Raw genomic sequence first — 13193 nt, 5'->3', positions numbered from 1 at the left:
AGAGGTCAGAAGTAGACACTTTGTTTTTAATGCTACAAACACTGCCTAATAAAACTTTACTATGTTTTGACGGTTATAGCTCACAATACTACATTGAGTAATCCTTTTGTCCATTTAATATAACAGTGGTGCTCCAGCCGTAACAGTTTAGTGCAGCATTTTGCATTGCTCAAATGAGATGACTGTATAGAAAATTTCATATTGAACATGAGTTTCTCTTTTGATATGTAACATTTTCCTCCATTTCTTCCTCACAGTATTGAAAAACGTATAAGAAACATTTCTAAAAATGCCAGACTTGGGAGTAAATTATACTTCAAGCATTTATTCATGATCTTTACATTTTCAAGATAAAATGGGAGACACACAAATCTAACAAATCAGTTTCTCAGAATTAACAGAAAAAGTGAATACAGTGTGCAGACATTTCTTTCACTTAGCCAGAACAAAACAGTACATTCAGGCAACTGTGCTAAGAATTCCTTCCCTGCTAAACTGGAAGTATACAACATCACTGACACTGAATAAATGTTTGCAATGCAGAAGAAACAAAGACATACAAGCAACTTTACAAAAAGTACACATAATAAAAGTCCCTTTTATGAAGCCTTGGCTTAACTTATGGCTTTGTTCATGATGATTATGTGCAGTACCCCACCCCCGAAAAGTGCAAATTCTCCAAACATACATATAAACCTATTAAAGATATACAGTGAATTTTAACAGACCTGTGATTACAGTGTGTAACGGAAACAGTGTAGTTTTAACTGTAGCTCACCAAAGCCGTTTGTGCTACCTTGTGTAGAGCTTGTTTCTTCAGGACGACAAGGTCAGAGGAGACATATAAACACAACTCCCCACATCATCTGCAGCAGCCATATATGCTGGCCAGCCATATTCAGAGCAGACGAGGCAATGTGGGGAGAGGAACAGAGCTGGGTCAAATGTTAACCATCTCCATTAGAGTCTGATCCAGCATCTGTTTTACGCTCAGGCCCTCTTCTTTAGCACGTGTGAGTTTATCTGTTAATATAGCATTGCATCAGTTAAAAATCATAAAACCAACAGCGCAAAGATGCACAGACAAAGCTCTAGTCCAGGTTAATAAACAGTGTTAGACATTGGCTGGATATTGTTGCAAATCTTATGAATGCGAGACATTTCAGCTGTTTTTTTCCCCATGACAGAAGTTAGTATTCAATACGCAAATACATATCCTCAACTCTGATACTCTGAGCCAATTCCACAAACTCAACTTCTATGTTGATATGTAATCTTTAAATAATATTGTAAATATAATACTCAAGCTATAGACAGGGCTGTAACAAAAGTTTTTTTGTTAGTTTGCTTTTTCCAAGTCTGCAGTTTGGCAGTAGATTTAGTATGAAGTTCAAACACCCCTACCATGCAGTTTCAGGTCAATCACAAAAATATAACTAAAAAAAAAAAACGAGTACTAATCTGACCCCAAATTAAAGAGCTCTGTGGAAATATTCCCTTTTATTTTTACTCTAAGGCTTTAGTTATACTGTTACTTATCCTTGCAGTGGTTCAGGCTGGATGCTCTGTCATGTAAAAGGAACATGTTCTATGACTTCCAGTCATGAGACTACAACTTTCCTCTAGTCATCCCATAGAAACATATGGTGAAAAGTCTCTCTACATGCACTAATGGTCATCACTCCATCCTTGCTGCTACACACCAAATTAGACCCCCCCACCTTAGTTGAATTTAATCATTTATGTAACAGGGACAATTTATATTAATTATAATTCTGAAAATGTGTCAGTCAGTCAAAAGGTAAATTTTCATCTCTAACCTGTCACATATGTTACTATTTAGACTAAAGTTTGTGCATTTAAAGTGTTTATGCTCATTCAAATGTTGCATATCTGAAGCTCTGGCAGGCTGGGTTTGAAAGATTAGTTCTCTAAAGCATCACAGGGTTGAGAACCACACCACCAAAATCAAATGCAAACCCTAGTCAAAACATTGTCCTGTGTCCTGATTAGATGCTACTGTGCAGATGAAAAATAATCTACTCTTATTGGGGCAAAACAGAACAATGGGTAGTTTGGTTCTCAGTACAGCTCAGCAGACTATATCTTAGGATTTTAGTTGAAACTTGATTATTTCTGTTACGAACTTAACTTGCCCTTCTTTTTGGAGATGGATTCAGGGATGCGGAAGGATTTGTAGACGCCTTGCAGCATTTTAAGCCTTCCCCAGCTGTGGGCCCACCATACAGATTTAAACTGGATTCATGTGCTACAGCCCTGACAATAACTGAGAAATTACATAAAATCCATTCTGTGGCTGTTCATAACCTGAGGTGTCTGACCTCTCAAACTGCTGTTGTAGCATGCATAATGTGAAAATCTTCCATTTGTATTCCCGTTTGTTGAAAGCATTTCTTGGTTTAAGTTTTGTGTCGTAGACGCAGTTGCCGATGCTCTTTTTATATAACAGCAAAAGACAATATGCCTGGACATTTTGAATTTCAGAAAAATTAAAGCATACAAGAGCCCATTCCAGTTTAGGCCTCGTTTAAGGCTACTCTCAGTTCATTGGTCAGAAGACGGTTTTTCTCAAGCTGTTTGTATAGATGGTCTTGACAGTCAGAAAGCAGGTAAGAGAAAAGGGAAAGAGACAGAAGGCAGGTTAGTACAGACGACAAAGAGTTAGTTCTGCTTTGAAGTATATCACAAAATAAGTGATGTGCCAACCTCTTGAACATATCAAACTAAATCAATCACCCTCTGTATTTGTCAATTCTCATTACAGGTCAAGTTCTGGTGTCCCGATTACCCAAATATTGCTTTTTATACTGTGTTTTCTGTAGCTTTTACTAATACATTTGTTCTTCTTTTCAACCAGAGACACCATGGATAACCTGGACTGAGCCTACAAGTTGGTGACGGATGAATATCCCACATTCAGTGTTGATGACTTTTTGTGAAGGAACTTAAGTGGAGACAAATGCCCTTTCAACGCATACCTACAATGACAGTCTGTTTGGTTGCATTGTGAAGGAGTAGGTCGAGGAATGTTTGCTGTTGCTACGTTAAACACGGGCGTCTCCATATCAACTGAAATAATATTCAGGAGTACAACTTTAAAAAGGAGGCCCTCAAGAATAGGGATCATTATTAAGAGGTTGGGATTCAAAATCCCAATTGATCCTCCTCAGAAATAGAAGGGAAAAAAATGACCTGATAAACTGACTATCAAAGCTGGTAACCTGTCATGACTATTGGTCATTTTGCCACAGTCTTCCAAGTCAGTGGAAAACAGAGGACAACCATTGCATTTCATGTGAACACTAGTTTGCAGAATTAGTTAACAAGACTATTAAACTAAATAACAGTCCTCTCAAAAGAGAAAAAGGAACAGTGAATGGGAGAGGAGCTTCAGAGTTTATTCAAAAGCTACTTGACAAAATAAATTAAAACACATGGAAGACAAAAATCAAAAAAGAAAAAGATGGGACAAATGGAAATGAAGAAACATTGCAGGAGAAAAGGGGAAGGGCTGACATAGATGTAAGAATGTTTATTTTACAGAAAGCAATACGGCTCAAAGGTCTGTACGAGACATGGACAAATGGATGATGGCAGCGACAGCCCACTGTGCAGTAGTGGCGGGGCAGTAAAGAAATACAGAAACAAAGGAGACAGAAAGTTGGGCTGCGCTGCACAGGAGAGTGGTGATGATGCTCAACCAGCCTCTGGAGTGAAGGGTGTAAAAATTTAGCTGTGAAAAAAAAGGAGAACAACAAAAGTGTTGGAGGGAGAAACAAAACGAAGAATGGAAGATAAATGACATGCAGAACCAGAGGATGAAAAGGGATGCAGAAGTAAGCTAGAAAAGCTTAAGATAATGAATGAAAGTAATGATAAGATGTGGCTATTGTGCAAGAAACTATAAGGAAGTTTTGAAATCTAGCCGAAGAACCTAATCAAAAATATCTATCAAACAAGTTTAGTTCACATGCAAAACAATGTTATACAAAATGGGGTGGGGGGGTGGGGGTTGTTTTAAAAAAATCCTTCCTATCTATAATTTAGCAGACTTAAAAAAAAATAAATAAAAAAAATGTAAAAATCACTGCAGTCAAACATGCCACAAGAGGGAGCTATTGTATCTTGGTAAGAGTTGTTAGGGGTGTCGACATCTAAGGCACTTAGCAGAAACAAGCTTGTGGTGAATTACATGGAAGTCATGTCGTTGAGGGCGTGGTCCAGCTCCTCGCTGATGGCCTTGTACTTCAGTTTCTGGGCATACAGCTCATCTATTGTGTGGTGATTATTATAAAGTGGTAGTGAAGGATTGGCGATAAAATGAGAACATAAAAAAAGGATAACAACACAATAGTCAGAGAACAGAAGTCAAAGGGAAAACACAAATAGAGGAACTGGAAATAAAAGGCAGGACAGAAATAGGAAAGGGTGCATGGAACAGCTGGTGATGTTGTGTCAGATTCTTGAGGAGTCACTGAGAAACTGCCTCACATGTTCCATGACCCTGTGATGATTGCTCGCCACTAGCTGGCCTTGAATAGTCACTACACCAGAATGCCAAACAGCATTGCGGTGAGAAATGTTATTGCCGACATGAATAATATCACGGTGGCCTCTGTGGATCACTGCTTTGTTTCTTCCCTCCAAGGTAGAGAACTTACTGTGTAAATACTCAGCCTGAGGACTATTTAACAACTTGCTGACCAAATAAATAAACCTCACACTGCATCAACCTTTACAAAAAAAGAGGAACTTTTTTCTCTTTTACAAGTGTCCCTTTGAAAAAGCTTGTGCTTATTTTATGATATAAAGAAGAAGCCTCTAAACGGCTACTTTCTTGTGTGGACTGGTTGAGTAGTTATAGTAACAAACACCCATTTACATTTTGTGAAAAATATGAAAATAAACTCTGCAAATCCTTAAAAATCAAGTGGAAAAGATTCATACCTTCAAGGTCATCAATGGTCTTCTCAAGCTTGGCGACTGATCTTTCAGCGAACTCAGCACGGGTCTCAGCCTGAGTGGAGGAACAATCAAACATTAGCAATTCCCATTAAGAGGTTTACATTACTAGCCTCAGCCTTATAGGACACTTAAAGCACTTAAGTACTGTAAACAAAAACTAAGCATCTCTTCTAATCAAGAAATATATAGTCAGCATACTTCATTCAAGTAACTGAGTCGACATCCAATCCCCACAGTTCTACAAAATACCAATGGCAAAAAGTGCAGGATGGATAATTCCTGTTAACTCACCTCCTTCAGCTTGTCTGTGAGAACCTTGATCTCCTCCTCGTACTTGTCCTCCTTCTGCGAGTACTGTGGTTACATACATAGCGCAGCGTCAGTCGAGCATCATCACAATGTTGATATAAGACAATTTCAAACTGATTCCTGGGGTTTCTACTGCAGATCATTTGCCCTGAATCTTCTCAGACTGCCATCTTACCTTCTCTGCCTGAGCCTCCAGAGACTTCAGGTTGTTCTGCACGGTTTTCAGCTCCTCCTCAAGCTCAGAGCATTTGCTATTGATTCAAGGTGTAGGTGAACAAGCAGGAAGATGCCAAAGACAGAGAGAGATTTTGTGAGAAAACAAAAAAACTATAAAGCTGTGACTCGGAGGAACAGATGGAGGGGAAGGGAAGGAAATGGTTACCTCTCAGACAGCTCAGCACGCTCCTCTGTACGTTCCAAGTCGCTCTCAATGATCACCAGCTTACGGGCCACCTGAAGTCACAACATACAACGTTTAGTCCCACACTAGTTTGATACATCACATACATAGTCAGACAAAATTTTATTCCTTCATGTATTCACTGTAATTCTAGGTTGTGTCTGAAATCACTCACTCATTCACTACTCCCTACTCAATATCCAGGGACTCATATTCAGTATGGAGGACAATATAGTGAAATCATTGCTAAATTGAAAAAATACTTTCAGACATGACTTGGGTAATTTTCTCTGCACTTTTTTTCCTTCTTTCAGCGTGAACAAAATACATGATGGTATATATTGCTTGATTAGTGACCATTGGTAGCATACTACTTTTCATGATGCATTGTGGGATACTATGAATACACTATATAGGATATAGTAATTGTCACTTCAGACAGCATTACAAAATGGCAGTATATAGTGGACTATATATAGGGAGTAGTCAGTGATTTCGGTCACAGCACAAGTCATTATTTATGACTTGGAAGCTATAATATACATCTTACAGAGGATAGCTATTGATGGCAGTTGTTACATTAAAGTGAAAGAATGTAGAAAATGCTAAGCACAAAGTTCAGAGTGCAGTGAACAGCTGAGAGACTCACCTCCTCGTATTTTCGGTCAGCCTCCTCAGCAATGTGTTTGGCCTCCTTCAGCTGGATCTCCTGCAGCTCCATCTTCTCCTCGTCCTTCATTGCCCTGTTCTCAATGACCTTCATGCCTCTGAGGGAGAGAAAATAGTATGGCGGGTAAGCACCAACTGCAGGCCAGTGTGTTTGGTAGTGGCATGGAGATGGCATGGTTCCCTATGTACAACTGACAAGAGACCACCGGTTCATCTCTGGAAATGTATTTCTTGAGAAAATTAAAAAGAGTTTCCAGAAGAGCACAGGGTTCAATGTGAAGTCCAATACTGGTGAAGGTAGTCTGAAATACCAGGAGGACTACACAGGCCTCCACTTTAAGTTGAATTACTTTTTGGACAAACTGTATAGATACTTCACATTAATGTACACTTAGTATAATACACTGTTGATAAGTAGTGTGACTGTATTATCCACTTGTCATACTAAAAGACATAAGTCTCCCTCAGAATGCTACATTAATCAACATCAATGCAATATAGTGTTTACCCACTAGTGGCAGCACTGAGCCAAATGTTAATAGAGTAGCACTGCAACAGCATGTTTCATATGCAATATTTGATTTTTAATATACTGGACTTTATGTGTGACCCTAATGTGTTTTCTTATTTGTCTTAAAAGGAATTCAGTGGCAGAAGAATCACCACTGGACTCCAAAATGTTTGCAACAGCATCTGACCTGATACTTAAGCACAATGGAGTGATTCAGAAATGGATTTTCATCAGTTTGACTTTCAAAATCCAATTACCCATTTCCAAACCTGTCACTTTTTCATAAAGAACAGATTTCACTGTAACAAATAATGAGATGAAGGGGGACTAAAATTTTCTCAAAATGAGTGCTCTATGCACATCAGGACAGTACACCCATGATTTTTCTGTAAAATACAATGGACTACATGAATGGCACGAGTGGAGAGTGTTGACCAAGCAGTGTCTTATTTTTCCAGCTGCAAGATACCCACCTCTCACTCTCATCAGCAGCCTTCTCAGCCTCCTCCAGCTTGGTCAGGGCTGTGGCCAGACGCTCCTGAGCACGGTCCAACTCCTCCTCAACCAGCTGGATACGTCTGTTCAGTGATGCTACATCACCCTCAGCCTAGGAGAGCACAACACCACAATCAAATAGAGTCAAATCATGGGCACCTGCATATGTGTCAGTTGGCTTTGCAGGCTTACACCATCCCCAGACTCTCCGTGGAGAGCATGGGCTGGGTCAGGGACACCCAGCCCAAGGGAGGGATGCAGGCTCTAATATGCACATTTTACACACAGGGTGAACGATGGGTTGTATTTCACTTCATTAAACACAAATCTTTAACCCAACAAATGTTAACAGTGCATTTAAAGAAAATACTAGACTGATTTATCCACCCCTCATCTTCCCTCTTTCCTTTCAAACCTGCATTTTCCTGACGCACAGTGATTTATTCTTGTCGCATCAACAAATTAGCCACAAAACATGGCTACACTCTAGTATTTCAGAGGGTAACAATAGCAGCTCCCCACTGCAGGAGTTTAACACATGAGAACACCTGTGGTGCTGCTGCAACGTTAGCCTACTTGTTACAGGGCGGCTTGTTTATTCGGGATGTACCGGGTGGTGTCCTCTCTTCTACCCATCCTTCAGTCTCCACATCCCGCAGTGGGCTAATTCCAAGCATGTCTACCTGATACCTGACTGTATTCGAGCATACACGGCCGCTGTCTGGGCCTAGCAGCCACGCTTTTTGACCAGATTTGCGGCTAATGCCACCGGCAGCCTAAGGACTAATTGCCTTAAATCATTAGCAGCGGCTTACTGCTTCCCTCGCACTCCTCTCCTGGTTCAGTTCCCGCTGCAGTAGCGCTGCCCGTTCCTCCGCCACATCGGCCTGCTCCTGCAACGACTTGATTTTCTTCTTCACAGCTTCTAGAGAGCTCCCACCGGCCATTTTTGCTCTGTTTTGTCTCCGCTAAGCTAGTTTTTTCTCGGCCGTGTGCGGGCTTATCCAACGCAGACGCGCGCACACATACACACACACACTTGAAGATGCGGCGCGTTTGATCCCTGCCCCCACCGCCTTTAATCAACTGCTGATGAGGATTGGGACGTGCCACCAGCCCCGGAAGTACCTGATTTTACACGCAAATAAATATATTTATCAAATGAATTAAGAAATATATTATCTGTGTTGATGTCAGCTGTTCTTTTAAATCAATTCCATTTCATTTATTTTATTTTTTTGCCAGTTATATGGCTATCTAATTCTTGATCTTTTTTGAGTGCATCCCCTGCTGGTAAATTGAGCTCACCCTATCAAAGCCACAGCTCCGGACATCACACACTCAGTCATAAGCAACAATGTAACTAAGTTACGATTGCGTACTCTAATTTGAAGTCTAATTAATTAACAAAACATAACAATAATAATAATAATAATAATAATTGTTATAATTAGTAGTAGTATTATTATTATTAGCTATTCTTATTATTTCACGTTGCTAACACGGTCTGCAGGTCAAAATATTAAAATATTTCTGTATTTGTTTATTTATCTATTCATTGCAAATTAGTTATTCTCCGCTTTTTTTCACGATTTAGTTAGACTCAGCGTGGTGCTCTTGTACTTCCTATTTATTTACTTCCTACAGGCCTAACCGTCCATGCGTCATATTGTGTATGTTATTGTGTATAGTAGCCTAGATGGTCGTTTTAGGCTATTTCTGTTATCTCTGTTATCTGTTTTTCTACTTTTCTTTAGTCTCACCTACCAATCGTTCAACCAATCAAACTATGGATCAGTATGTTGTATCAGTATGTCCAAGTCCATGTTAAGGATTAGGCTACTAAAGTTTATCTTTTGTTATCTCGTAGTGTCTTAATAGCCTAAGGTTGTTGTTTTCGTAGTTGTTTCTGGTTATGACGTAATCGATTAGGCGTAATTGGTTTAACGTTAAGCGCAGCCAATAAACTGGTAATTTCATCGGGGTTGGACATAACTGCTGAGTGACAACTGGAACCAGTAAAATCACAAATCTGTCAAGGATTATACAGGCACAAATATGCTTGTAAAATGCCGACTGAAACCCTACACTGGCCGTCAGATTCGTCTAAATGGCTGTGGAATGTAGTGGTAAGCCATTGAGTTTTGACCTTACCATATACAGCACATGAGCTAAATTTAACTATCTATATATTCATCCTACACAACCCCCAGGCCTCTTATGATTGATTATTACATAAGTTAATCATTAGAGCAAATCTGTATTAGGGTGGGTAAATTTAGTTTCCGGTGGGGGGGCCAAGGGGTTGTCCAAGGTTAAACCATTACGGAATGATCGCCCAACGGGGGCTTCTCCTGAGGTGCTGTCAGCCCAAACTCACATCTGTGGCTTTCTTCTCAGCGAGCTCCAGTTTCTCCTGGGCATCCTTCAGGGCTTCAGAGTACTTGTCCAACTCATCCTCAGTTGCCTTCAGCTTCTTCTGCAGTGCTACCAAGTCATCCTCAAGCTGGGACACAGAGGAACGAGAAGAGATTTACATACATGTAGAAGACAGACATCATCACCATTTATCATAGTGTCTGTAAATAACTGTAATAATAAATGTTTGCGCTACACTACAACCTGCATATCAGTCATTTGGAGAGACATTTATTCTAGGCTATTAGAATAGGCATATCATTAGACATTTAATTAAATTTAATCCAATAGTAAATGTAAAGTGTAATCGCTTGTTGCCAACTTCATGCAGTCCAAATGTAAAGTACAACAACAACAAATAAAAGATATTGTGATTTTTTTTAAAAGTTCATTTAATCCTATGATGACACACATATTAATCCTCAGTGACAGGACACTGGACATGCAGGAACCATGCAGCGCTAAGGCGCACAGTGCCATTGGCACAAGTGCGTAAAGGCACCAGAGTGGACTTCAGAGAGGATGCCGACCTGTTTGCTCCTGTCCTCAGATGCCTTCTTGTCTGACTCGGCCTGCTCAGCTCTGTCCAAGGCATTCTCCTTGTCGAGCTTCAGCATCTGCATCTTCTTCTTGATGGCATCCATGGCTGCTTAGTGTTCGTGGCGTCCGCGCGAACCAAAAACAAAAGAAGCTGGATGAAAGGATTGGAGCGTCTGAACCACGCTGAACACCAAGCTGGAGTGCGAGCTCGCTCTGGCTGTTGTGAGTCAAATATGTATTTTGGCTGGGCAGTTACTGGACACCCAATACTTTTTTGGAAACAACTGCAGCTGTTTGCCAACGCGGGACCTGTCTTTTTTCTGAATCCCTTCACTGATTCGTTCTTCCAAGACATTTGACCACTTCTATGACTATACATGGGGTAAGGACGTCAGGAGGTTACTCCCCCCTCACACCAAGACGTCCACTCCTATTTCTAACACCCTCCAAGTGACAGGCAGGAAGTGGAGTGTCAAGACTCAAGCTCCTCTGAGGGGGGTTATTTGGTTGAAACATACTGATAACAATGACCTAATTATCACCCAGAAAGATAACTCAGAATCCAGATGTGAGCAAAAGACAACTGCGACATAATTAGACAATTGTCTTATAATTATTTTGTACCTTTTTACATGTAATTGTGCTAAAATAAAGTATATTAGACATTGTTTACAGTACTGTCTAATCATGTACTCACAGCAAATTACAACAATTTCAACAGTTTGGTACCAGAATGAATTGTAATAGCACTTCATGCACGAGAGCTATTCATACAAAACAAATATATCTGATTGGATAAGCCGCTGTGAAAGTTCTTCTCCCTCTGTGGGGTGTCATATTAGCCAGTAAGGCTTGTTTGTCTTCCAGGGATCATTTCAGCAGCTCCTTCCCAGCATAGTTCAACATCCGAGCAGAAATCAGATAGGCTCTGGTCTCTGCAGAGGTATATCATCAGGCTTGTCCAACTCCTCTCTCAGTTAATACATGCCTGAGAGTTATTTCTCAAATGGGCCGCAGTGGATATAGTGGCGTGCACAGTGAAGGATAGAGAAGCTTTGGCATTTCAACAGTCCCCTCGCTGCGCCTCTGTGATAGTTCACGGGGCCACTGGCACAGCCGCAGCTGTCACACACAACCTGTGGTCAGGCCTGCTGGACGGCTGAGCAATAATAGTTAAGTGTCGACTACTGTAATTAATTTTTGTACCTGTTAGGGAAATTGGACCTTGGGAAGGAGAATGAAATATAATTTAACAAGTGAAAATGAGATCTAGTGTAAAAATAGATTATATACTATGTATAAACATACACCACTGTTATGTAATATTATGAACATCACTGTCTTCTTGTCCAAAAACACTTCACTATTACTGAATTTTGGTTCCATCATATATACAGAGCTAAATGAATTATGATATAGTTATGATAGTGTAAATGCTTCCTGGTTTGAACAGCTGAAGAAGAAACACTCTTAACAATTTGCTATCACAATCTGACTTTGGCTTGTTTTAGGATTAGATTTTATAAGGTTTTTTATTTTTTGAATGAAAATTCAATTCAATTGTTCTCTTTTCTGTATTTTGTTCTCCTTTGTTTTATCTCTGTGGTGGTCCAGCCTGATTTCCTTCCTGTGGTGCTTTTTTTTTTTTTTTAAGGCAGTCAGCTGTCACTGTGTTGTCATCCTGCCATGTGTTTTGTGGACTGTTTAACAGCCAGCCAGGCATTCCAGTCGTATACAGAGATCAGAGAGGCTCATGGTGCAATCCATGTCACCCTAGCACCCAGGATAGATAGAGACGAATATCATCACACTATACCTGTCCAACAATTAATGATTTACTGAGATTGCATTTCATTCAGGGGTCTGTGGACTTATAACTGCAGTTAGAATGTGATTTTTAAAATTCTTCTTCAAGGGCCAGGATCCATGGGAAATATTTTTTGTTGTTTTTGTCTGCAGCAGAGATCAATGTCTTCATTATTCATGACTCATTCCAGACCCGAGTCAATGTGCTGCAACTGGTCAAATATCTAATATTCTAGTTGTTAAATCTACAAATTTACACGAAACCTCTGTATTTTATTTGTATGTTCGTCAAGAAATTCCTTATGTGAATTGATAGCTAAAAGATAAAGATGAAGCCTTTGATGAAATCGTTCTGAAAGAAAAGGTGCCATGAGTCTGAGATTGTATCGCTGAAGCCATATGACAGACAGGTGTGATGTATGAAACAAGCCTCAGTATTCCCAGAATTCCCATCATGCAGGGAAGTATATGGCCCTCTAACAATGATGTTGTGTGTTAAGTTTAAAGACCTTTGAAATTTGATTTCATTAGGTGACCATTGTCTGCTGATGGCTATGCATGCATTACTGATTTATTGTTATGAGGAACCCATAAATCTAAACACAGACTTTGTCTTCTGTGGTGTATCACAGCTCCGTGCAGTTTGTGACGCCCCCTCTACTTGAGTGACTGCTTTAATTCATATCGTGTTGTAATGCCAAAAGTAGTGAACAGTATGTTTAACAGTTTAGTCAGAACTCAAATAGAAGTCAGTGCCATTTGAACATTTCATTATAGATGTATTGAGGAAGCTGGGTATGCAGACAAAAAGTGGGTGTAGAGTGATGATTTCATTGTTAATGTCCAGACTGGAATCTCTCACTTCCTCCTCAGTAATTAAAAGTATGGAGGAGAATAATGTTGGTGTTCCACTCAGTCCTTCTGAGTCAAACTTCTCTTGCAGTGATTCAACCAAGCTCGTCATACCGGTTCAGATGTGCAGAGTTCATGTGTGAGGTCATTTTAAAACATCAACATGATGAGTGTGTTGAGCCTCTGCGCACAGTGCTTGTTACAGTA

The 13193-nt window shown here is 40.0% G+C and overlaps 1 protein-coding gene across 8 annotated transcripts; it reads right to left on the bottom strand.

Moving 5' to 3' along the window:
- Positions 1-305: 305 nt before the first annotated feature.
- LOC130171908 (tropomyosin alpha-1 chain-like) lies at positions 306-10540 on the bottom strand. Of its 8 annotated transcripts, XM_056380222.1 has the most exons (10): positions 10319-10536; positions 9751-9876; positions 7349-7482; positions 6345-6462; positions 5678-5748; positions 5471-5546; positions 5278-5340; positions 4969-5038; positions 4214-4292; positions 3585-3754 (listed from the first exon to the last, which is right to left on the bottom strand). In XM_056380222.1, exons 1-10 carry the CDS (start codon positions 10430-10432, stop codon positions 3751-3753), a joined length of 855 nt encoding a protein of 284 aa, XP_056236197.1. In that variant the 5' UTR covers positions 10433-10536; the 3' UTR covers positions 3585-3750. The 8 variants fall into 8 exon arrangements, with proteins under 8 accessions (XP_056236207.1, XP_056236188.1, XP_056236235.1 ...); XM_056380232.1 differs by lacking the exons at positions 3585-3754; positions 4214-4292 and adding an exon at positions 306-2611 and having other exon boundaries at positions 10319-10535; XM_056380213.1 differs by lacking the exons at positions 3585-3754; positions 4214-4292 and adding an exon at positions 306-1023 and having other exon boundaries at positions 10319-10533.
- Positions 10541-13193: the final 2653 nt, after the last annotated feature.

The sequence above is a fragment of the Seriola aureovittata genome, chromosome 1 (genome assembly GCF_021018895.1).
Source record: "Seriola aureovittata isolate HTS-2021-v1 ecotype China chromosome 1, ASM2101889v1, whole genome shotgun sequence".
Taxonomy (NCBI): Eukaryota; Metazoa; Chordata; class Actinopteri; order Carangiformes; family Carangidae; genus Seriola; species Seriola aureovittata.
Note: the sequence above shows the minus strand (reverse complement) of the source record. Positions and strands in the feature narration are given on the sequence as shown.